The following is a 21836-nucleotide window of genomic DNA, read 5'->3' as shown; positions in this document are numbered from 1 at the left end:
TCCTCCTCTTCCGCTGACTGGGGGACCGAGGTGAGGAACCGGGGGTGAGGTCCAGGCTGCGGACTCCCCCCCCCCGCCTGGCTGGAGCTGCCAGTGTGGCTCTGGCACGCGGCTTAACCCCTCTGGTCCTTGGCTCATCTATCTGCTGGACGGGTGTCATGTGCTTCTGGGCAGAAAGGATCCCGGTGCAAAATGTTGGAGGGGGGACCCCACCACATCGGGGAGGGGGCAGAGGTATCAGGGTCCGCAGAGCCCCAATCTGGGGACCAAAAAAGTGATAGATGGCTCAGGACTGGGGGGATTTATGTGGGAGGTGAAGGAAGGTAATTGACCAGAGGGCGATGGGTTGAATTAACCGGGGGGAGGGGCACCAATGTGCGAGGGGCATAGATGGGGGAGCAGATGTTAATCAGGGAGAAATATTGATGGGGAAGGGGATATTGATCTGGGGGAGGGACACTGATGGGGGAGGAGAAATTGATGGGGGAGGGGCACCGATGGAGGAGGGGGATATTGATCAGGGGAGGGGCACTGGCGAGGACGCAGAAGATGGGAAGGGCGTGGGGAGGGACAGAGCTGCTCTAGGCTGGGATTGGGGGCTGGGGGGTGGGCAGAGGAAAGCAAACCTCCCAGGAATAATGAAGGCAGACGCAGAAGTGCTGACTGGGTCAGAAATGAGAGGCCTCTGAGCTCTGAGCCCTTTGCACAGGGGCTCCAAGAGTGGGGAACAGGGTCTCATGGTTTCCTCCTCCCCGCCCTTCCTTCCCTTCAGGGTCTGCAGGGAGCAGAGAGGGGCACCTGACCCCCAGGGAACTGGGGTGCCCCTAGTCCACAGATCTGTGGTCCAGCCAACAGCAGCGTGGGCAGGGTCTCTCCCAGGGATGCCCTCCTGTTCACCCGGACTCAGGCCTCACCTCTTCTACGACCCAGGCTCCCTTGGGAGTCTCCCATCAATCTAACATCTCCCTTCCGTGCCCCACACACCCCACCAATGCCAGCCTCCGAAAGTTCTTTCTCATTCTCAGATCTGGTTGTGCCCCTCCCTCACTCTCAACCCTTCCGTGGCTCCCCACGGCCCTCAGGACAAACCCCACATTCAAGCTGTTTCTCTGGCGTTTCTAGCCTTTGTCGGTGCCAAGTCCCCTGCCCGGGGACCCTGATCCTTCTCTCCTGCCAGCCACTTCTGCACCAGCTCCAACCTTCCCTCCCCAGGCAGGGCCTCGGAGGCCCCCTCCCCCAGGTTCCTACCAGTCTGGGCCCCACTGGACCATAGGGGGAAATGAGAAGCACGCAGAACCAAAGTACTGCCCTGGTCTGCCTCGGTTTCCCTCCTCTTCTAGGATGTCTGCTGGGGTGGACCCCCGTGTGGCGGTCGATAATGGAGAGATGCGGCAGGGGGGTGGGGACCTGGGGAAGGGTTAAGCAGGCAAGGCCTCCTCCCTGTCATTTTTATTACCTTTGGTTTCTGAAGAAATCGGGACATTTCTCCCCCTCCCATCGGGGATGTGGGGTTGGGGGCGGCGAGGAAATGCATGGGTTCCAGAGCCCTGGGGGGTGGCAGTATCCATGCCAGGGCTTAGAGAGGGTGGCTCACGGGGTACCCCAAACTCAAAGTGGGGAGCCCTGGAGTCACCCCAGCTTTCTGGGTGACTCTGAGCAAGGCACAACACTTAATATTCGGGGTGTGGAAGGTATGTGGGGCAGTGTCTGCCTTTTGGAGCCCTTTCTAGATAAAACCGGTCCAGCTTCGACGGCTGCGGGCCTTTCCAAGACTCTCCCCCGGGAAGTGTCCAAGGCCAGAAGAAGAGACGGAGGTTCAGAGTGGGTGAGCAGAGCCAGGGGCGAGCAGTCACTGCTGAGGCCCGGGCAGGGAGGGAGGGCGGTGGCTGGCTCCTCTCCATACACTCTGGCCCCGGTGAGCTGCCAGCAGCAACCAGGTCCGCCCCGGAGGGTCCCCGGCCGATCCTGGTCTCCGCCGAGGAAGGGGGATGTAGCTACCAGGTACCCGATGTCCCCCTCAGTCCCTGCGCATGGACTCTGCCGCAGGAAACCCTCCCAGGCAACCAAATGTGGCCCCCGGGGTCCCACAAATGCCCACGCTCTGTGGTTCCGGCAATCGGGAGATGCTGGGGAGCCCCGGGCTGCTTTCTCTGTGCATCTGGGCACCGGAGGGGCCGCCCTGGGGCTGCCTGACATCCTGCAACCCTCTCCCCAACACGCGCTGGGGGGTGGGGGCCCCGGGGTCCAGCCACCACCCCCAGACACCATCTGGCAGCACACTCCCAGCCCGCGGTGCGGCACAGACTCAGACCCCAACCCTGCGGGAAGCTGGGAGCCACCGGTCTTAGTTCCAGACCCACTGGGGCTCTGCCCTCCGCTGCTGTGCAGCCTCAGGCAACTCACTCCTCCTCTCTGAGCCTCCGTGTCCCGGCCCGGCCCATCCCCCTCTCCCCACCCTGGCGCCCACTCCTGGAGCAATGCCGCCTCTGCCCCTGCTGCTCCCCTCTCCACCTCTGGGACTGGAGCCTGGGGTGGGGGTGCACGTGCTCTCCCGGGAGGCCCCACCCCCTGCCATGGGCTGCCTCAGTTTCCCCACCTGCCCCCGGAGTCCTAGAGTCCACTGCTACCCCCTGCCCTCCTTTCTCATGGTCCCTCCGACCAGCAGCACGGGCGGGGACAAAGGCTCGGGGGCTGCAAGCTTGGGCTGACGTGCTGTGTGATCCTGGGCAGATCCCTTCGCCTCTGCGGGCCTCAGTCTTCCCATCTGTGCAAACGGGCCTGGGGCGGTAACAAAGCCCGGCCTCACAGCAGCTCTGCCGTGAGTGTCTCCCGCTGGGAGGTGACACACAGGGTCTGGGGCCGTACCACGTTCCTGGGCGTGGGCTCGAGGCCCTGGAAGGGTATGGGAAGCTGGCTCCCGTGCCCGGGGTGCAGCTGGAGGGGCGGCATGGGACCAGCCGGCCTGCCTCTCCCTGCGTGCCCAGGCAGGCCCCTCTGCCCTGCCCCTCCCTACCCCGCCCCAGCCGGCCTCTCGGCCCCTACCTGTGCCTGATAAATGCCCGCTGGATCCCTTGGTCCTAATCCCACAAAGGAACGGTTTGCAGGGGGCGTGCCGGGCGTAGAGTAGGCTGCGGGGAGGAGAGAGACCGAGAGCCCGTTAGCGCAGGGGGCTGCGCGGGAGCACCCAGAGAGGGTGGCCGCTGCCCAGGGTCACACAGCCGGGCCTTCGCACCCAGCACCCGGCGCCTCCAAGCTCGCTGCCCTCCCCAGCCGATCCGGGTCAGCCCCGGAAAGCCCACGGTCTCGGGCCCCGGGGTCACCCGGGCGGGGCATCCGCTGAGAGCGCAGGCACGAGATGAGATGCATGCTCAGAAACCGCCTGTGAATTATTCAGGGTGTGCTTCAGTCCTGCTACCGCGGCCTGCAGCCCGCGCGGGGCGCCATGAATTATTGAGGGCGCTTTACTTATTAATTTTCCTCTCGGAGGCTGCTCGGGGGGAAAGGCCGGGTGTTTGCAACACACAGACGAGAGCGTGCGCGCGCACACACACACACACGCGCGCGCTGGCGCGCGCACACGTTGCCGCGGAGGCTTTCGTCTGACCGGTTACTTTTTCTTGGCAAGTAAACGATGCCCAGGGCTGCCCGGGGTCTGGGGGGGGGAGGGCGGGACGGTCCTTTGGTGGCATCAGCCAGGGTGGGGTATGTGGGGGGCGTGAGGCCCTGGGGTGGGGGGTGGGGGTCTGGCGGGAGGAGGTGGCAGGCCGGACTTGCCGGTGAAATCCTCGTGCAGGGGAAGGGGGAGGAATCCAGGTCTGTGCCAGGCACCGGGCACAGTCCCACTCAACCCGCAGTGGCCTCGATCTAGCAAACGGGATCGTTAGCCCCACTGCACAGACGGGGAAGGAGGTCACCCTCCCCGCGTATTTGCTCCCTACTCTGCGCCTGGTGGGGCACTGACTGTTGTCTCCGATCTATCTCATCGGCTCGCTCCCACAGCCCTGCGACAGGGTGCTCTGTGACCGTCCGTTCTGCAGCTGAGAAAAGGGAGGCTCAGAGAGGGGAGGGCATTTCCCCGAAGACACACAGGGAGCGAGCTGCAGAGTCGGGATTCAAACCCGGCGCTCCGCACCGCACGCGGCATTCGGAGACAGCCCGTCGGTACGCGGAGCTGTCCTGGGCCCCCTGCAAGGCGGTGCATGCTGGCCGCAGGGGGTGCGCATGTGGTGAAGGGGGTGAGCCGACAGTCCCTCCTGCTCAGGGCGGGTGAGGAACCTCATTTGGGGAGGAAAGGAGAGAGACGCTCAGAGACAGTGTGGGGGCCAGACTGAGGGGTCGGGGGTCTCTGAGACCATCTGCTCGGGGACACCGACTGAGACGGCCTCACGGGATGGCCCAGAGGACGGTGGCCCAGAGTGAGGCAGCCTGGAGGAGGGTGGACGGCCCGCCCAAGCCCGCACTGGGGTCCAGGGAGAGGCTGGGTGCAGGGCCACCGTTGATGGGTGGACCTCAGGAGTGCGATTCTGGGAGCCGCTTCCCAGGCTGGCGGTGCACGAGGGGCCCGCGAGCTGTCACCTGGAACCACATCCAGAGCGTGGAAAGTTCTAGAAGGCGAGGCAGTCAACTCAAGGCCTTCTGGGGTCAGGTGGGGGCTGTCCCATCTAGAGGCGTGGCCCAGCCTGGGCGCCCGGCAGGAGCCGGGCCCGTTTCGGCTGCTTTCTCCCCCAAGAGTCTAGAACTCCGGAAATTTTCCAGTGAGCTGTCCTGATTCTAAGACAACGACAAATTCTCATTTTGCACAAACACAAGGCATCTGGGGGCTCCCTCTGCCCCCAGGGCCGCCAGTTTGAGATCTTCGCCTACGGCCACCTGCTCGTCGCACAGAGGAGGGCGCTTATCACCGGGAGCGGGCGCGCGGGGACCCCAGACTGCCCCCGGCCCTCTCCTGCCATTCCCTAAGGCTGCCTTGGGCCCCTGTGGGCCTCCGTCTGGGGACCCACCAAACTCACCAGCACCCGGCAGGCCGGGCCTGAGCCCCGGGCCCCAGCAGTCGGGGAGGGGAGGGGAGGGGGCCCCTCAGGGACGCCCGCCCTGCCACGGGCACCGCTTCCCGAGTGCTTACAGGGCGAGGTCGGCGACGTGCTTCCTCCCTCGGAGGTGGGTTTGGTGGCAGGGGGGAGCGCCAGCCGCGGCAGCCCAGGGGGCGGGGGCGCCAGCATCTGAGCAGAAAGGCAGTGACTGGACATTTTGAGCTGACCACTTCCATTTAACTGGGAGGAACAGAGAGACAGGTGGTTAAGGCGGCGGGCGCCCCCCTGCCCCGGGCGGCCGTCTGCGGGCCCCGCCGGGGGAGGGCCTGAGGGGCAGCAGGGCCGGGCCGGGCCAGCCGGGGCCGGGACGAGTCTGGTGGGTGCCTGTGGTGCCCACTCGCCTGAGCCCGCAGGCCCGCGGCGGCATCGGGGACCCCTCGTCTCCTCCTCAAGCCGCTCTCTTCCCTCTGCTCTCCTCGCACGAGACGCCACCTCACCCTAAACGACACCCGGCCTCGCGGCTGGGTCCGCACGCGCCCCGCCTCCTTCACCGGCAGGCCTGCGGCCAACCGCCTCGGCCCCAGCTCCGGAAGGCGCAACCGCTCTGAGCCCCAGAAGCTTCTGCGGGAGTTTGGCGAGCGTGGGCCCGCGCCGCAGCCACGGGACCGTGGCGGGTTTGGGGCCAGCTACGCGCCGTTGGTTCCAACACGCGAAAGAGCCTCGGCTCTGACCTGGCCCGGCTCCGGGCGCTTCAGACGAGGGAAGGCGGCGGCCCTGTCATCCACAAGGCCATTCAACACGGAGGCTGAGTGACAGCCGGGGCCCCGGGGGGCGTCGCCCGGAGCCCCGCGCGGGCCGGCGGCCCGTGGGGCCGAGGGGAGGCCCGAGTCGCCCCCCCCCGCAAACTCACCGGTCCAGGTTGCTGGCTGGCTGGGTCGCAGGCCAGCGACACGAGATCTTTGAGCGGGTCCTGGGGGTTGAGGTGAGGTGGGTAGCGGATGGCCGTGTGCGGGAAGTAGGTGGAGGCCGTCTGGGGCAGAATGGAGGTCGTGGGGAAGTGCAGGGCCGAGGTGGGGTGAGGGCTCCGGGCGATCCCTGTGGAGAGCAGGACGGGACGGTCACTGGAGGCTGCGTCTGGGGGTGCGGGTGTCCCCTGCGCCCCGGTGCCTCCAATAGGAACAGAGCAGGACCCAGCGAGCCCTGCCACCGGCCAGGCCCTGTTGTCTGTCTCTTACACGCCCAAATTCGATGACGTTCTACCACAAGCTCACGGCGTTCTGTTGCCGCCCCGGTTTTGTTATTAAACTGGACGATGTGGTGGCTGTCAGAGGTTATGTCCCTTCCGCCCGCTCCCCCCCCCCCCCCCCCCAGAGACCACACAGCAAGCAGGCAGCAGACCCGGGGGAGGGTCTGGCCCCACGGCCCACACCCTGACCCAGGGGTCGGCTGGCTCTTTCCGCAAGGGGCCGGTGGTCACTATTGTTTTTACCGTGGAAATATAATTTGGAGATAAAGTTCACCCTTTCCCAGTATTCACTTCACTGGGCTTTGGCACGATTGGGGACCGTGGAACCACTGCTACGATGGCTCGTGGGACATTTTCATCATCCCGAGAAGCAACTCCGTCCCCCTCAGCCATCGCACTCCCCTCCCCCCACGAGCCCCCTTCCTGTGCGGGGATGAGCCTGTTCTGGATGTTTCACAGAAATGGGTTTCAGATACTCTGGGGCCTCTCGTGTCTGGGTCCCTCCCTGAGCATCGTGTGTCGGGGTCCGTCCGCGGGGCAGTGGGTGGGGGCGCCCCGCTCCTGTGCGTGGCTGAGTGGCGAGCCCGTGTGTTATTTGCTGGCTTTCTCTTTTTAAACGATCCGGTGACTTCTAGTATATTCGCTTTGTAATCCTGGAACGTTCCCGTCACCCCCAAGGTAGCTCAGGCCCCCTTCCTCTCTCTAGCTCCTGGCCAAAGAGTACGTCCTCTTGGCTTTTCAGGCCCCACGGTCTCTGGCGGCTACCTGCCTCTGTCGCTGAAGTCTGAAAGCTGCCACAGGCAAATGGACGGCCAGGGCCGTGCACCAATAAAACTTTATTTACAACAACAGACAGCCGCGGGCCTGGTCTGCCGACTCCTGATCCGAACCACTGCACTGTTCTGATTCTCGCCTGCCTCCCTGTGTGTGTGCCTGCCCTTGTGTGCGGCGAAATCGTCACCATCAGGACAATGGGGTGACAGGCGATGCGCGAGCCCTTACCGCGATTAGCCCATCCGGCCCGAAAGACAGCCCTGGGAGGGGGACGTTTATGAGCCCCCGTGGACGGACGAGCAAAGGAGAGCCAGGTGCACCGTGACCGGCTCGGCTCGTGCCCTGTGGCTGCTCAAGTTGGTCTCCCTCTGTCGCACGTGAGGCCTCCTGTCCCTGTGGCCAGGAGCACCCCTGCATGGCCTGTGTGTCCTTGTGTGTGTCCAGCCATGCGTCGGGAGTGTCTGCCTCCTTCTGTGAGCACCCAACCCCGTGGGGGTGGAGTGAGAGCTAAGGGGAGCGGGGGGACGGGCAAGCCCAGACTGTACCTCCTTCCTGCACGGAGGGGGAAACTGAGGCCTCAGAGCCTGAATCAGGGCCAGGCGCTCCGCACCAGGACACCTCTGGGTGCTGTGGCCCAGCCGGGAGGCTATGGCACCGGGACTCACGGTCAGATGGTCAGAGGGACTTCCCTGGCCCAAGGAGCGGGGGGGGGGGGGGGGGGGTGCCTGATCAGAGGGCCCAGCCGCCCCTCCCTGCCCGGGGCCCACGTGCTCACCGCTGTGCACGGCAATGACAGGCCGGTGGTGCTGGGTGAAGCTGGAGAGGCGGGGGGAGTCCTGGGGAGACGGGCTGTGGAAAGGTGACTTGTCCATCTCTGTTTTCTTCACCGGGGACGAGATGCCTGTGCGGGAGGGGCCAGAGGGTCACAGGCCTGCAGGCAGTCAGAGCCCCTGCCCCCCCTCCTGCCAGCACCCGTGGGCGAGGGGCTGGGAGCCCATCATCCAGGGGGGCAAACCGAGGCTCAGAGCAGAGAGGGGCTGCCCGGGGTCACGTGGCCCACGGGACGAGGAGCCTGGTGCCAGCAGAGGCCCCTGACGTCACGGCCTGGCCCCTGCCTTCTCTCCCTCCAGAGACAGAGACGGCTCAGGCTGCCCCACCCTCCGGAGGCACCCTGTACCCTGCAGGGTAGGCAGAGACGAGGGGCCGTCCTAAAGCCCCAATAGGCAGGGGTGAGCCGGGAGGACGCCGACGAGGCCCAGAGTGGCCCTGCGCCCGCAGACTCCTCCTCACCAGGGTAAGGGAACAGAACCTTCCTCGCGGGGCCATCGAGGGATAGATCTAAAATGGGACAGAACCCCTGTAGCCGTTAGACCAGAGTCTGGCTCACTGACCCGTTGGGAGTTTCCTGTGTGGACGGGCCTCACCTGGGCCGCCGGCTGCCCGGGGCGGCTCCGGCCCTCAGGGACCCTACCAGCCTCCGGCTCAACCCCTGGCACCTTCCTCCATGAATGAATGAATGAATGAACGAATGAATGGTGTGCCAAGGGCGCGCAAGGACTCCACAGAGACCGCGGCACAGGAGTCCCTGTTGTCGTGAAGGGGACAGGCCATCCCGGTGAGGGGCACGTGCTGGCCCTCAAGACTCAGGGGAGCCCCCGCCCCTCCTCCCCGCGCCCCGTCCCTGCCAGCCTCCAGACGGGAGAGCCGGGGAGGAATCGGGGCAGAGTCCCGGGCCCGGCTCCCCCAGGGCGACCAGAATCTCGGTGCAGTGGGTCCTGCCGATGGGCATGTTTAGAAATCACTTCAGAACGTATTTTAGGGGCACCCGGGGGGCTCAGTCGGTTGAGCGTCTGACTCTTGATTTCAGCTCAGGTCACGATCTCAGGGTCGCGGGATCGAGCCCCACACTGGGCTCTGTGCCAAGTGGAGGGCCTGCTTGGGATTCTCTCTCTCCCTCTCTCTCTCTCTCCCCCCCTGCCCTTCCCCCACTCATGCACGGGCGCTCTCACAAATAAACAAACAAACAAATACATAAATAAACTGCAGGAGAAAAAAGTTTTAGACTGAAACGCACCCACCGAGGCCCACAGTGGACCCGCACATGGTGAGGGGTGTGCTCTCCCTCCCACCCAGCACCGCTGACATCGGGGAGGGTCACTCCCTGTGGAGGTGCCCCGGGCACCGCAGGCCAAGCAGCGTCCTCGCCTGCACCCCCCCCATGCCAGGGGTCCCCCGATGTGACAGCCGCTGCCGTCCCCCGGCAGAGTCACCCTGGTGAGAGTCATGGCCCGCCTCTGAGGCTTGCTGTCGCGGGCGTGGGGGTCTCCTGCCGCCCGTGTCCTGGCCCCCCGCCCCCAGCCTTGTCCCCAACCGTGTTCCCTCGGCCTCAATGCTGGGTCCTGCTGGTGGTGATACAGATGTGGGAACCAGCTGCCCCAGGGCCACCGCGGAAGTCAGCTGCTTTTGTGTCACAAACCCTGCTGCCCTCATAGCCCCAAACACACACGGTGCTGGGAGTGAGTGTGTCCGGGGCCCTGGGTTAGCAGGCCCAAGAGGCCTGGCAGCCAAGTGTCGCCTCTGGAGCCGGGAGCCCAGGCCGTCCCAGGGGACGGGAGCCGGTGGGACCCAGGATGGCTGGCGGGGGGGGGGGGGGGGGGGTCAGCCCTGCAGGCGGCGTGTGTGTGCACACGTGTGCGCATGTGGGTGCGTGCGGCAGGGGCGACAGCTCCCTGCTGGCACGGGGCCTGGTGGGAATGAGGTTAGGGCCGGCGGAGGCTCACTTAGGAGGATTTCCTAGAACAGCCTGTCCTGGATGCAAATAGCCTGGCTGGACCCTGCCCCCAGCCGCATCTCCGCAGGCCCTTCTAGAGCTTCCTGAGATGGGGCCTGGGGGAACCGGGGCAGGCGGGAGGGAGTGGGGGAGCCTGGCCCGGGGCCCTGCAGGAAAGAACAGCCCTTCGCGCTCCGGGGCAGGCCCCTAGAGGCCCTGAGTGTGCTTCCCCGCGTCTGGGCATCCCTCCCGGCTCAACAGACAGGCCGTCACGCGGTCTGGTTAAGACGAGGCCGGTACGCCCTCCTGCCCGGGTGCGAGCCGCTTTCTGCCCCACCCCCCACCCCCACCCCTCTGTGTCCCCATCCCGGCACCGCGTCTGTCCCCATCCGAGCACATCCACGCCTCCACCCTCTGCCTAGTGTCCTCCCTTCGGTCCCTCGCGCGCGCCTGCCCGGGGAGCACGGACCCTACCCCACGAGCGGCCCCATCTGCGCATGCGCCCGCGTGCTCGCCCAGCCGCACCCCTCCCCCGTGCGCATGGTGACTGCACATGATGTCACCCGGGTCTCCACCTGGGGCCCGGGTCTCCACGGCCCCAGGCCACGGGCGGGCCCGCTGTGGTGTGTGCGCCCTCCCCCCAGCTGTCCTGTCTCCTGGGGGCAGCGCACATCGGAGCCTGCCCTCGTGTCACGCTCACACCCGCCCCGTGCGGGGGTTACAGTTGTCACCCCCGTTTCACAGATGTGGAGACTGACGCCGGACGGGCGGTCGCTTGCAAGGAGCGGGGGAGAGGATTCAAATCCAACACCGTAACTCCACAGGCCTCGCTCTGCGCCCCTCCTGCCCTCCGGGTTCTAAGAGGTGGGGGGAGGCCCCCACGTGACAGGGGAGAGAGAGAAGGAGCTGGTACCTGCGTGGCTGGGTGCCTCCGCCCCCTGCAGGAGGGCCACAGAAGCAGCAGGAACAAAGCACTCCCGGGAGCTGAGCAGAGGGGGCCCTTTCTGGCCTGCTTGGGTGGGTAACCAGGGAAGGCCTCGGGAGGAGGTGGCCAGGAGGAGAAAAGGCACTCCCAATCTGGGCACAGAGAGGGCAAAGGCCTCAGTCCGGCGCGAGGCCTGGGAGGCGGGGCCGACAGATCCCCCAGACCTCCGCCCCGCCCCAGGTAAGGGAGCACAGGCGCCGGGGGAGGCGGGTGTTAGCGGAACACTGCCCTTGCGGCGGGAGGAGAGGAAGGGAGGGGGTGCTCTAATCAGCTTAACCCCCTTAATGAGCAGCTAATTGGGGGCTGTCTAGACAGGAAGCTGGAGGAAGCCAAGAGGAGGAGACTGTGGGGGAGGGGGAAGAGGACATGGGAAGGGGAGGAGGAGGCGGCAGAGGAAGAGGAGGGAGGAAAGGAAGAGAAGGGGGCCGGGAGGAGCAGAAGGGGGAGGGGAGGAGGAGGGAAAGGAAGAGGAGGGAGGAGGGGGAGAGATGAGTCCATCTTCCCCACCGGGCTGGGCGCACCTGCAGGGTGCAGACCCGCATACAGCTGGGGGTTACACTGAGGGCCCCACAGGAGGGAGCCAGTCTGCCACCGCCTGAAGCAACCAATGGAGACCACAAGGGACAGATTCAGCTCTGTGACTCCGTGGGGCACACCAGAAGGGGGTGTTAGTTGCCTCCTCGTCCACCCCCACTGCTGCCGCTTCATGCTCAGGGCAGGAAGTTCACACCAGGCTCCAGCGACTTTCTCGAACATTTCCTTCCTTTTATTGATTGATTGATTGATTTTCTCTTTTCGAGCTTCCTGCATTGAAAGCTAGGTTTTTGTTTTTGGCTTCCATCCTTTCTGTTTTTCTAATCCATAGACTTAAGGCTATAATTTTTCCTCTCCGGGCTGCTGTGGCTACATCGCAGAAGCTGCCCTCCACCTCTAAATAGTACGCGCTTTATATGTGGCCGGTCCCGTCGATCACAGAGTTAACAGAGAAGCGCTTTGGGGTTCCCAATCATTAAAGGCAGCGCAGAAGTTAACAGTCTCCCAATATCTGCCCTACCCCTCTTCCTTAGTGGCAGAACCCTTAAAGTTGAGAGGGGCACGTACTTGCCGAAAATAAGACTACATTTCCCAGAAGCCCCTGCGGCAGGGTGTGGCCCTAGGAGCAACTGAGGGGCCCAGAGATCAGCAGAAGAGGTAAGCGCAGCCTCTGAGAATTATTTTTAAAGGGAAAGGACATGCTCAGACTTGACCCTTCTTTCCTGCTGGCTGGACAGCAGACATGAGGGCTGGAGCTCCAGCAGTTGTCTTGGACCATAAGGTGGGAATGAAAACCATATTCACTTGGGGGCACCTGGGTGGCTCAGTTGGTTAAGCGATAGACTCTTGATTTCGTCTCAGGTCATGATTTCACAGTTCGTGAGTTTGAGCCCTGCATCGTACTCAGTGCTGACAACGTGGAGGCTGCTTGGGAGTCTCCCTCTCTCTCTCTCTCTCCCCCCCCTCTGCCCCTGCTCGTGCTCTCTCTCTCTCAAAAAAAATAAATAAATAAATAAACATTTAAAAATGCTCCACATTCGGGGCACTTGGGTGGCTCAGTTGGCTGAGCATCCGACTTCAGCTCAGGTCACGATCTCACGGTTGGTGAGTTCCAGCCCCGCATTGGGCTCTGTGCCGACAGTTCAGAGCCTGGAGCCTGCTTCAGATTCTGTGTCTCCCCCTTTCCCTCTGCCCTTCCCCCAATCGAGCGTTGTCTCCCTCTCTCTCTCTCTCTCTCAAAAATAAACAATAAAGTTTAAAAAAATATTCAAAAAAATGTTCCACATTCACCGGAGCTAAAGGCGGGAGCCTAAGTCTCAGGGTTGCTGATGGCTGGACATTTACTTTGGAGAGAAATGCCCTGTCCTTTTGGGGTTTCTGTTTCTCACAATCAAACTTAAAAGCTTATTAAATACAGGATCTTTACACAGGCAAACCTGTCAGAAGTGGGGAACCCACAGGGAGAGAGAACCATGGAGACACTTTGACCCACAAATTAGAGCCTCCTAGGGAGACACATCCTCCCAAGGTTAGGTACCTGCCCTGGGAGCCAACACAATGGAAGAGGGAGGGCCACTGGGGCTCAAATGTCACAACCAGACATGATAGAGACTCATTCACAGACATGGGGGTTTTATAAAGACACGAACAACGAACTCTCTTGTGTCCTGGGCACTCACAGTGTGCCAGGTGGCTGCTTTATGTGCCTCCTACCATTCCCTCCTCCCAGCTCCAGGAAAGAAGAGTTAGCTCATCAATCCCATGTTGAAGATAAGAAAACTGAGGTTCAGGGGCGCCTGGGTGGCGCAGTCGGTTAAGCGTCCGACTTCAGCCAGGTCACGATCTCGCGGTCCGTGAGTTCGAGGCCCGCGTCAGGCTCTGGGCTGATGGCTCGGAGCCTGGATGGAGCCTGTTTCCGATTCTGTGTCTCCCTCTCTCTCTGCCCCTCCCCCGTTCATGCTCTGTCTCTCTCTGTCCCAAAAATAAATTAAAAAAAAAGTTGAGAAAAAAAAAAAAGAAAACTGAGGTTCAGAGAAGTCAAGTCACCTGCCCAAAGTTACACAGCCCACACAGCGAGCCAATGGCAGACCTGGCTTTCAAACCCAGGTCTCTCTGACACTTGAACCTGCCCTCTTAACTGTAATGCTTTCCAGGAATCCTGTAGGTATGGTCTTCGTGTAGACAGACCTTTATAAGAAAGCTGGCCCTTCGGGAATTGGGAGTAGGGACCAAAAAGCAGGGGGCAAGCAAACAAATCCTCAGGTTTACTGGGTGTGTACTATGCGCCAGGCCCGTTTTAGGGACACTGCACGTATTAACTCACTTAATCCCCACAACCTTAGAGGGCGGTGCAGATATTAACCCCATTTTACAGATGAGGAACCGGAGGCTCAGAGCAGTGCGGTCACCAGAGGCTGTACTGGCCGGTGGGCCCGAGTCCACGCTGGCAACCATTGGGTAATCCGCGGGGTGAGCCCTTTTTAAGGGGTAAGGGTCTGGACTGAGAGGCGTTTCTAAGTTCTGGGACACAGACTCCGCTGGGGACCTTTGCATTTCCAGGGACACCCAGCCCAGGGCAAGGCAAGCTTGGTGGGCCCCCCTGAGCATAGTGTCCCCGAGCAGCCCCGAGGCCAGCCCGCGGGAGAGCAGAAACTCGGGTTCTCCGGAGGAGAACCGCGGTGGAGACGAGGACCCCAAGGAACGGAGATCTTCGGGGGAGGCCGCTGGGGAGCCTGTGGCAAGGCCGCCCCTTGCAGAACAGGACCCGTTCTGGGGAGGGCCCTAAAAAGGCAGACGAGTGAGAGGCCAGCCTCTCCCCGAAAAGGAGGTTCAGAGAAAAGCGGCGGGGCTCCGAGAGACCTGGGACCGCGCGGAGGCCGAGCCCGTGGAGACGGGAATCTCGGAAGATCAGCAGGACCCCTGCGACGGGGCACATGCTACAGCTCGGGACCCACCAGCGGGGACCCTCCAGATGAGGGCGTAGGGCGGACCCCGGGAAGAAGCGCGCTGGCGATCAGAAGCGCCACCGAGTCCACGCCGCAGGTCGGGAGCCCCACGGAGACGAGGCTGCACCGGGCAGAGGGCAGGAAAGCCGCGGGAGGGACAGTGTCCGCCCTCTCGAGGCCCCGACGGAACCCAGAAGCTCCGGGAACGTGAGTCCGGACTTCCCAGCGGCGAGCGACGCGCGCGACTACAATTCCCAGGAGGCCCCGCGGCCCCAGCCCCAGGGCTTCCCGGCGCAGTGCCTGCCGGAATATGTAGTCCCCGCCGCGGTAACCCCGGCCCCGAGGCCCGCTCCGCCCCCACTGCCAGCCCCACCTCCTTCCATGTCCTCCGTCCAGTTGCGGCTGCTACTCGTGGGAGAGCTGGGCGAGGTGTAGTAATCGCCGCCGGGGCTCGTGTCCACGTCTTCCTCCATCGAGCCCGACTTGTGCCGCTTGCTCCTGAAGGGCGAGGGAAACAGAGCGCAGGCCGGTTACCACGGCGACGCGAGGGTGTGGAGGGGGCGGTTGGGGCTGACTTCCGGTCCGTAGGGGGGCAGGGCGGGGAGGGTGCTATCGCGAGACGTCGAGGTTCCCGCGGACTTTCAGCCGGTTCTGGGAGCACCTGTCTCAACCTGCCCATCGCTCGGATGGGACGCCCGGGGCCAGAGGCAGTGAGGCACTCGGCTGAGCGCAGACGGTCGGCTGACAGGCTGCGCACTAAAACCCTGGATAAACACTCGGCCTACCGTAAACCTCAGAACAACCCGGTAGGACTATGATCCCATTTTACAGATGGCGGAAATCCACGCAAGCACGGTGACCGGCCCAAGGTTACCCAGCGTATCTCCGCAAGAACCAGTGTCTGTTCTCGTGGAGTCTCAGGGGGTGGGCTGATAGGACTCAAGGCTGTGGGAGCCCTGGGTGGGGTATCAGGGCTGGGGAAAGGAGCACTTGGGGCTGGGTTTTGAGGGACACGTAGGAGTTTACCATGTGAACCCTGAAAACAGGCATTCCAGGGAGAGGAGTCAGCCAGCCGGGGCCAGGTGGAGGTGGGCGAGGGGTGGCTGAATGCCCAGAGGCAGGGACCGGGGCACGTACCCGCTGGAGGAAGTGCTCGGTAGCGTTCTCCTCATGCCTGTGCTGGCTGGATTCAGGTCGTATGCCAGGTGCCCCTGCAGCTCCCCCAGGGAGAAGTTGGGTCCTGTTCCAGTCACCACGGGTGCTGCGGAGGGCGAGAGGGGGCAGAGTGAGAGAGGGTGCAAGCTCCAGGGCTGCAGTTTGCCCCGGAGGGGTGGGGAGAGCCACCGGCGGACTGGCCAGCCCCAAAAGGAACCCCGTCCCCTGACTGGCCTGGTTCCTAACGTGGCTGAAAGTGTCCTCATTCTATGGGTCAGGAGCCCAAAGCCAGCAAGAGAGGCCAAGCTCACACTGTGAGGCAGAGGCATAGCCAGAGCAGGAGGCCGAGCTTCCCAGCGCTCCCTGAGGCCAGGCTCTGCTGATCTGGACAGGGAGGATGATGGTCAGGGTTAAGGCAGGGCAGTGCCCAGAACTCCCTGCACTGGAATTCAGGTGGGGGTGTCTGGGGAGTGGGTGGGTCCCCAGCAGGTGCATTAGGAAGGTAAGGGAACAGGAGGCAAAGCGGGTGGGGCGTGTGGGCCCCTACCTACTGCCCTTCCTAGGAACCTTAGCTCGGTGACAGAGGGGAGTAGGGCAGGGTGATGGGCAGCTTCCCTTTCCCTGAGACTCTTTCTCAGAGTCCCCATCCCAGAGCCCCCTCTCCCTCTCCCGCGCCCCTCCCCTCTCCAGATCCCAGCACAGGGTGGGCGGGGACACTCACTCCGGGACACCTGGATGAGCTCGGTGACGCTGAACACGCCGGAGGTGACGAAGCTCTCCTGGAAGTCGGTCGTGTCTGGAACAGGGAGAAAATGGGACTCACTGGGTCTGTTTCCTTCCTCGACACCCTGGGCTACCCAGACTCCGGGCGCTGGAGTGGTCACCCTGTCCACCCCCTGCAGCCCTGTGGCAAGATGGAGGCAGAGGCCGGACCTGCGTTCGAATCTCAGCTTGGCTGCCGCTTCGCGTGTGCTCTTGGGCAAGTCCCTTCCTGTCCGTGAGCCTCCGTGCTCCCTAATCTCCAAAGTGGGGGCCACACACCCTGCCATCGGGGTGGCTGATATGAATCAACTGGCCGCAAGGGGCTGGCTTGCTCTCCTCGTGTCACGCGGTTCTGCAGCCCCTTATCCCTCCCCCTCCAGACTGGGAGCTCTGTCCTGACGGGGAGGTCTGTGTGCCCAGGTCCCGCGGTGTCCCCAGTGCCTGGCCCAGAGCCTGGCACACAGCAGGGGCTCAGAATCACGGGCTGAATGGAAGGTCCACCCGCAGCAGTTAAAGTCCCCCATGTCCCCAGAACCACGCCTGCCTAATGTCAAAGGAAGAGGGACCCTCCTCTCCGGTGTGCAGTGGTTGGGACCCATTTAATGGATTTGGAAACAGGTGTGGCTCCTCTTGGCTGACCTTGGACAGCTGGGAGCCAGCCTCTCGCACCCCCCCCCCCCCACCCCCGGAGGCCTTCGCGGGCAGAACCCGTCTACCGAACGAGCATTTACGACTGCATCCCGTGTCCCGTTCTGAGCTGGGCCCCGGGGACACTGTGGGAACTAGGCAGACACAAGTGGCCTAGACACAAGTCCCTTGTGGGGACTCCCAGCCCGGATGGACCCCGGACACATGACGCTCAGGGAGGGAACCCGACACAAGGCCACGCGGGGCGTGAGTCCGCAGGTGTGAAACGTCCAGAACGGGCTCCTCCGCGGACAGGAAGGGGGGTTCATGGGGGCCGAGGACTGGGGAAGGGGAGGAGGGGTGGGGACAGGGCTTCTTTTCGGGGCAACAAAAGTGTTGTGTTCTGTCATGTGAATTTAACCACAATACGGTTTTGGGTTTTTTTTTTTTAGATCATTAAGGCAAAGGCACCACACGTCAGGCGGTGGTCGGCAGGCAGGGTTGGGGAGCCTGCCTGAAAGAGGACCGAGAGGCCTACAGACATTAAAGTTTGGGAAGTGGCAAGGACAGCGCCTGGTGCAGGGTAACGGCCACGCAGGCCAGTGTCGGCTGCCGTGATCAGGATGGTCTTAAACAGGAGGTCTGGCCGCCTCCCTGAGGGTCACGATATTGCCAGCAGTGGCCCGTGCAAAGGCCCTGGGGTTGGAGGCAACAGGAGGGAAAGAAGCCAGGGAAGGTGGTCAGAGTGGAGAAGGGACCAGCAGGTGGGCGGCTCTAGGCCTTGGGGGTGGCGAGAGCGGTTCTTCTCCAGGCCCCCAGGGGGCAGCACGGGCCACAGGGAGCCGACCTGGGTGCCCGGTTCCCCAGCTGTGAGAGACCCAAGTCCTGGCCAGTCCGGAAACTCCAGTCTCCCCGGTTACCAGCTTTGTGCACACCATTTATTGAGCAATTACTATGTGCCCAGCCCCGTGCTGGGGGGCTCGGGGCCACCACATCCCCGGGAGGAGAGGGCGATGCCCCCCCCCCCCCCCCCCCCCCCAGCATCCAGGGGAAGTGGCCTCGGCCGTTTCCTGCCACCCAGCTGGCCAGCTGGTGTCAGCACGCCCCTCCGCCTTTCCCCCCACCGGGGTTTCCTGTTTGTGCAGCACTCGCCCAGCTCCATCTCCAGGGGACTCCCTGGCGGGTGGGAGGAAGTGCTTTCCTCCGCCAGACGCTGGAGCTCCCCATGGGACCAGGCCAAACGTCGCTGCCCCCGCCTGCCTTGAACATCTGGCTTGGAGGCAGGCGCCTGAGGATCACAGGAGGCCAAGGAGGACTCAGGGTCACAGCCGGCCCGTGGTGAGCGGCACGGGGGCCTGTGACGCTCCTGGAACCATCCGGCCCCCCTGTGCCGGCCTTTCCAACGGGGACGTCCTCACCCACTTGCTTTTTCTTCCATCCTTCCTTCCTGTTATCTCTCCTCCTCCACCCCTGTGTACCATCTCTCTAGTTTCTTTTTGTCTCTGCTTCACCCCTCCCTCTCTCCTTTTTTTTCTTTCTGCAAATATTTATTGAGCACCTGTTGTGTACCAGGGTCCTATTCTAGGCGCTGAGGACACAGTAGTGATCAGGACAGACAAAAGCCTCTGCCCTCAAGCGGGTGAGGTTGCATTAGGAGAGAGAAGCAAACAAGCAACTAAGCAAATACATAGGCGATCACTAACTTCCTCAAAAGGAAATAAAACAGAAAGTGGTCATTGAGAGTGGCTAAGACTGTCTGAGGTCAGCAAATCTGTCGGAGAGGGGGAGTATGTGAGCTGAGACCTGGGTGATCTAGAGAGAGAGAGCAATGAGCTGTCCAGATAGAAGGCAAAGCACATGCAAAGGCCCTGAAGCAGGAACTGGGCCTGGACTGTTGGAGGAACAGCTAGGAGGCCCATGTGGCTGGAGCAGAGAGACCGAGGGGAAGAGAGGGAGGAAGGGAGGGCAGGCAGGGCACAGGGACAGGTCCTGCAGGGCCTTGGGGGTCAGGGGAGGACTTTTGCCCCAAGGGAGGTGGGGCCCCTAGAGGACTGTGAGCAGAGGAGGGCAGGACCTGACTCAGAGCTCATGGGGGGCTCTCTGGCCACCTTAGGACAGACAGGGAAGTGAGGACAGAAGCCAGGGGACCAGGGTAGAGGTGACTGCTCTGGTCCAGGAGGGCGATTATGGGAGCAGACCAGGGCAGAAGCAGGGCCCTCTCTTGTGGGGTGAGCCCCTCAGGGCCCAGAGGGCGGGAGCTCGGAGTCGTGGGTTCCAACCCCAGCTCCCTGCTTGCCCCTGGGAAGGCCCCTTGACCTCTCCGTGCCTCGGTTTTCTCATCTACAAAATGGAACAATACCAGTACCTGCCTATCGCATGGCTGTGAGGTGCCGACGCGGGGCCACGCAGAGCACGATGGGGCCGTGCGCCCCGGCCCTCGCCATCCCCAAACTCACCCAGCGTGATGGGCTTGCTGTCCTCCTGGTCGGAGCCCATCCCTGCCCGGGGACTACCGCTCTGCTCCGCGTCTGCAAAGAGAAGGAGGGGGACGGTGTGGTGACATTGCAGGGGACCCCACCCCGGGGGGAGGGGAGGCCTCCGTGCCGGGGCCAGGCCGGGCAGCGCCGTGGAGAAGCGGTCCCGAGCTTGCCCGGGCCCGGGGGTCTCCGCTTGGCCCCCTCCCCTCGGCCTCTGCCCTTGAAGTCCCGGGGCCCCAGCCCTTGGTCTTGGGTTGTCACTCGGGGCCCCCAGGAGAGGGCAGAGGGGCGTCCCCCTGCAGCCGCCATGCGGCTACCCACCCGCCTGGCTTGGGGGCTCCCTCCCACCCTGGCGCCCGCCCTCCATCTTATCTAAAAATAATCAGGCTCCTTGGCAGACGGCGAAACAGACAGACGCTGAGCTCAGCATTATCAGCTCCGGCAGCCTGGATGGAGGGCGAGGCGCGCCAACCCCTCTGCAGCCCCCACGGCGTCCACCCGGGGCGGGGGCGGCGGGAGGGGGGGGGGACACCCACGAGCCCAGCCTGACGGAACCCCCGGCCCCGCCTATCTGTCTCTGAGGTCAAACCCCAAGGTGGTGGGCGTCACGGCCAGACGCCAAAGAAGGAGAATCAGCCCCTTCCACCTGCCATGTTCCAAAGCCAGGCATAACCGCTGTGTGCCCTCAGGCAAGTTGCTTAACTGTTCTGAGCCTCACTTCTCTCTTTCAAATGGGTGTGGGCGTCACCGAGAGGTGGTAAAGAGGTAATACGGATGGACGGACGGGTCGGGAGCCCGTAGGGCACACCCAAATCGAGTTCGAGCCCCGGATCTGGTTCAGCGCGGCCGGCGTGGAGCCCGCTTGGGATTCTCTGTTTCCCTCCCTCTCTCTCTCTCTCTCTCTCTCGCTCTCAAAATAAATAAAAGAATATTTTAAATCCCTAAAATGGTCGTAAATGTGGGCTTCACCTCATTTTCGAGGTCTCCTTCAACCCGTAAGAGAGCCACACGTCTGGCGTTGTGATTGTGCCCATTTTATAGGCAAGGAAGCCTGAGGTTGAAACGGTGAGCAACTGCCCACCCACGGCACTTGTGCCCCCCCGGTCACCAGGGTGACTTTCTGCATGAGTGGGCACGTGCGTCCAGACCTGCGACCCACGGCCGTGCGTTAACCGCCTGGCTTCCGGGATCGGACGCCCGAGTTCCCATCCCAGCACCAGGAGCCTCTGAGGTGACGCGCCCTCCGCTCCCTCGGGATCCCGTGGGGGTGACCGTGCGGACGCCTCCCCAGACGGCCGCGGAGCCCTCCCCGTGCGCCTCGTGGCTTGGCACACCCTGTGTGTCGAGCACCTCCTGCCCGCCAAGATCGAGGGCGCCCTGAATGCCACCGGGCCGAGGACCCGTGCCTCAGTTTCCCGACCCGCCACAGGAGCGGACGGGGGCAGCCCCAGTCATGACCCACTGGGCTGGGCAGGGCTGGGCAGCAGCCGAGGCGAGCGTGCCCGGCTCGGCCCCGCGCCCTGTGGCCGCTCCCGGGCCGGGCTGCCAGCGGCCCCTTGGCTCCGAACAGTTCCGCTTGGACGGCCACGCGGCTGGGCACGGTGGCCGCCGCGTTGGGAAGAGCCCAGCCCGGGCAGCCGGCCTCGGGCACAGGACCCTCTTCCGGATCCGGTGCCCACACGGCCTCGGCAGGCAGCAGGGCGCGGCGGGCGCTCAGGCGATGCCCGGTCAGGGCCGCAGGGCTGTGGGCCTCATTCTCCTCATCCGTGAAGTGGGCACAGCCACACGTCTCTCTCAAAGGCTGTCCCCTGACAGAAAAGGCGATCGCGAATACAAGAAAGAGCCCCAGACCGGGGGGGAGGGGGGGCACACAGAAAGCACGTTGCCAGCCGGAGGGAGGCGTTATCACTCTCCGTGCTGCGTCCCCCCCCCCCCATTTCCGTCTAGGGTGTTGTTACTTTGCATCCGTGGAGAGCGAGGGCGCTCGGCCACAGCTGGCTCTTCGCCAAGGTCGCTCTGTGACCTGGGGCCGGCCAGACCACCTCCCGGAGCCACGCGGTTTCCCGGGAGCAGAAAGATGGCAGAACCCACCTCCGGGCTTTGCCGGCCGCCAAGTCGGCGAATGCGTGCGAAAGCACCGGCGGGTACCGACGGTCAAAAAAACGGTGGGCTTGGGAGTGGCTGTGAACGACACCGTGTTCCGCGTGGCGGTTAATTGTCCGCTGTGGGCACTGAGAACCGCGGCTGGCCGTCGCCTATCGGTCTTGTATCCCGCGGCCCCGCTGAGCTCACTCAGTAGTTCTAGGAGATGTTTGTGTTTTCGTAGATCGCTCGGGATTTTCTTTGTAAGACCCTTGGGTCATCTGATCTGTAGGCCTCTGATTTCCTTTTTCTTGCCTTATTGCACAGGCAAGGACTTCCAGCACGATACCGAACGGAAGTGGCGAGAGCGAGTGGCCCTTCTTGGCTCCGATCTTGGGGGAGACTCCCCAGTGTCTCACCCCCGAGTACGATGGAGATCCCTTCACTGG

At 63.4% G+C, this 21836-nt stretch overlaps 1 protein-coding gene and 1 long non-coding RNA gene across 5 annotated transcripts in view; one reads left to right on the top strand and one right to left on the bottom strand.

The window, feature by feature from the left end:
• The window catches only part of NFIC (nuclear factor I C), a 57357-nt gene that overhangs the window by 3817 nt on the left and 31704 nt on the right, over nucleotides 1–21836 (bottom strand). Inside the window, exons 3-10 of one of the 4 annotated variants that reach the window (XM_053898213.1) lie at nucleotides 19285–19356; nucleotides 16161–16235; nucleotides 15422–15545; nucleotides 14658–14782; nucleotides 7826–7951; nucleotides 5941–6125; nucleotides 5123–5270; nucleotides 3043–3128 (exon numbers count right to left, since the gene is read on the bottom strand). In XM_053898213.1, the coding sequence (XP_053754188.1) occupies nucleotides 3043–3128; nucleotides 5123–5270; nucleotides 5941–6125; nucleotides 7826–7951; nucleotides 14658–14782; nucleotides 15422–15545; nucleotides 16161–16235; nucleotides 19285–19356 (941 nt within the window). The remainder of the gene's footprint in view (nucleotides 1–3042; nucleotides 3129–5122; nucleotides 5271–5940; nucleotides 6126–7825; nucleotides 7952–14657; nucleotides 14783–15421; nucleotides 15546–16160; nucleotides 16236–19284; nucleotides 19357–21836) is intronic. The other 3 variants (XM_053898212.1, XM_053898214.1, XM_053898215.1) reach the window with 3 other exon arrangements.
• On the top strand, nucleotides 17281–20206 carry LOC128775673 (uncharacterized). Its single transcript, XR_008420592.1, has 2 exons — nucleotides 17281–18166; nucleotides 19888–20206. It is a non-coding gene; the product is annotated as an uncharacterized LOC128775673 (long non-coding RNA).

The sequence above is a fragment of the Panthera pardus genome, unplaced genomic scaffold (genome assembly GCF_024362965.1).
Source record: "Panthera pardus isolate Hobbes unplaced genomic scaffold, ASM2436296v1 HiC_scaffold_8, whole genome shotgun sequence".
Lineage (NCBI taxonomy): Eukaryota > Metazoa > Chordata > Mammalia > Carnivora > Felidae > Panthera > Panthera pardus.
This window is presented reverse-complemented; position numbering and strand designations above follow the sequence as displayed.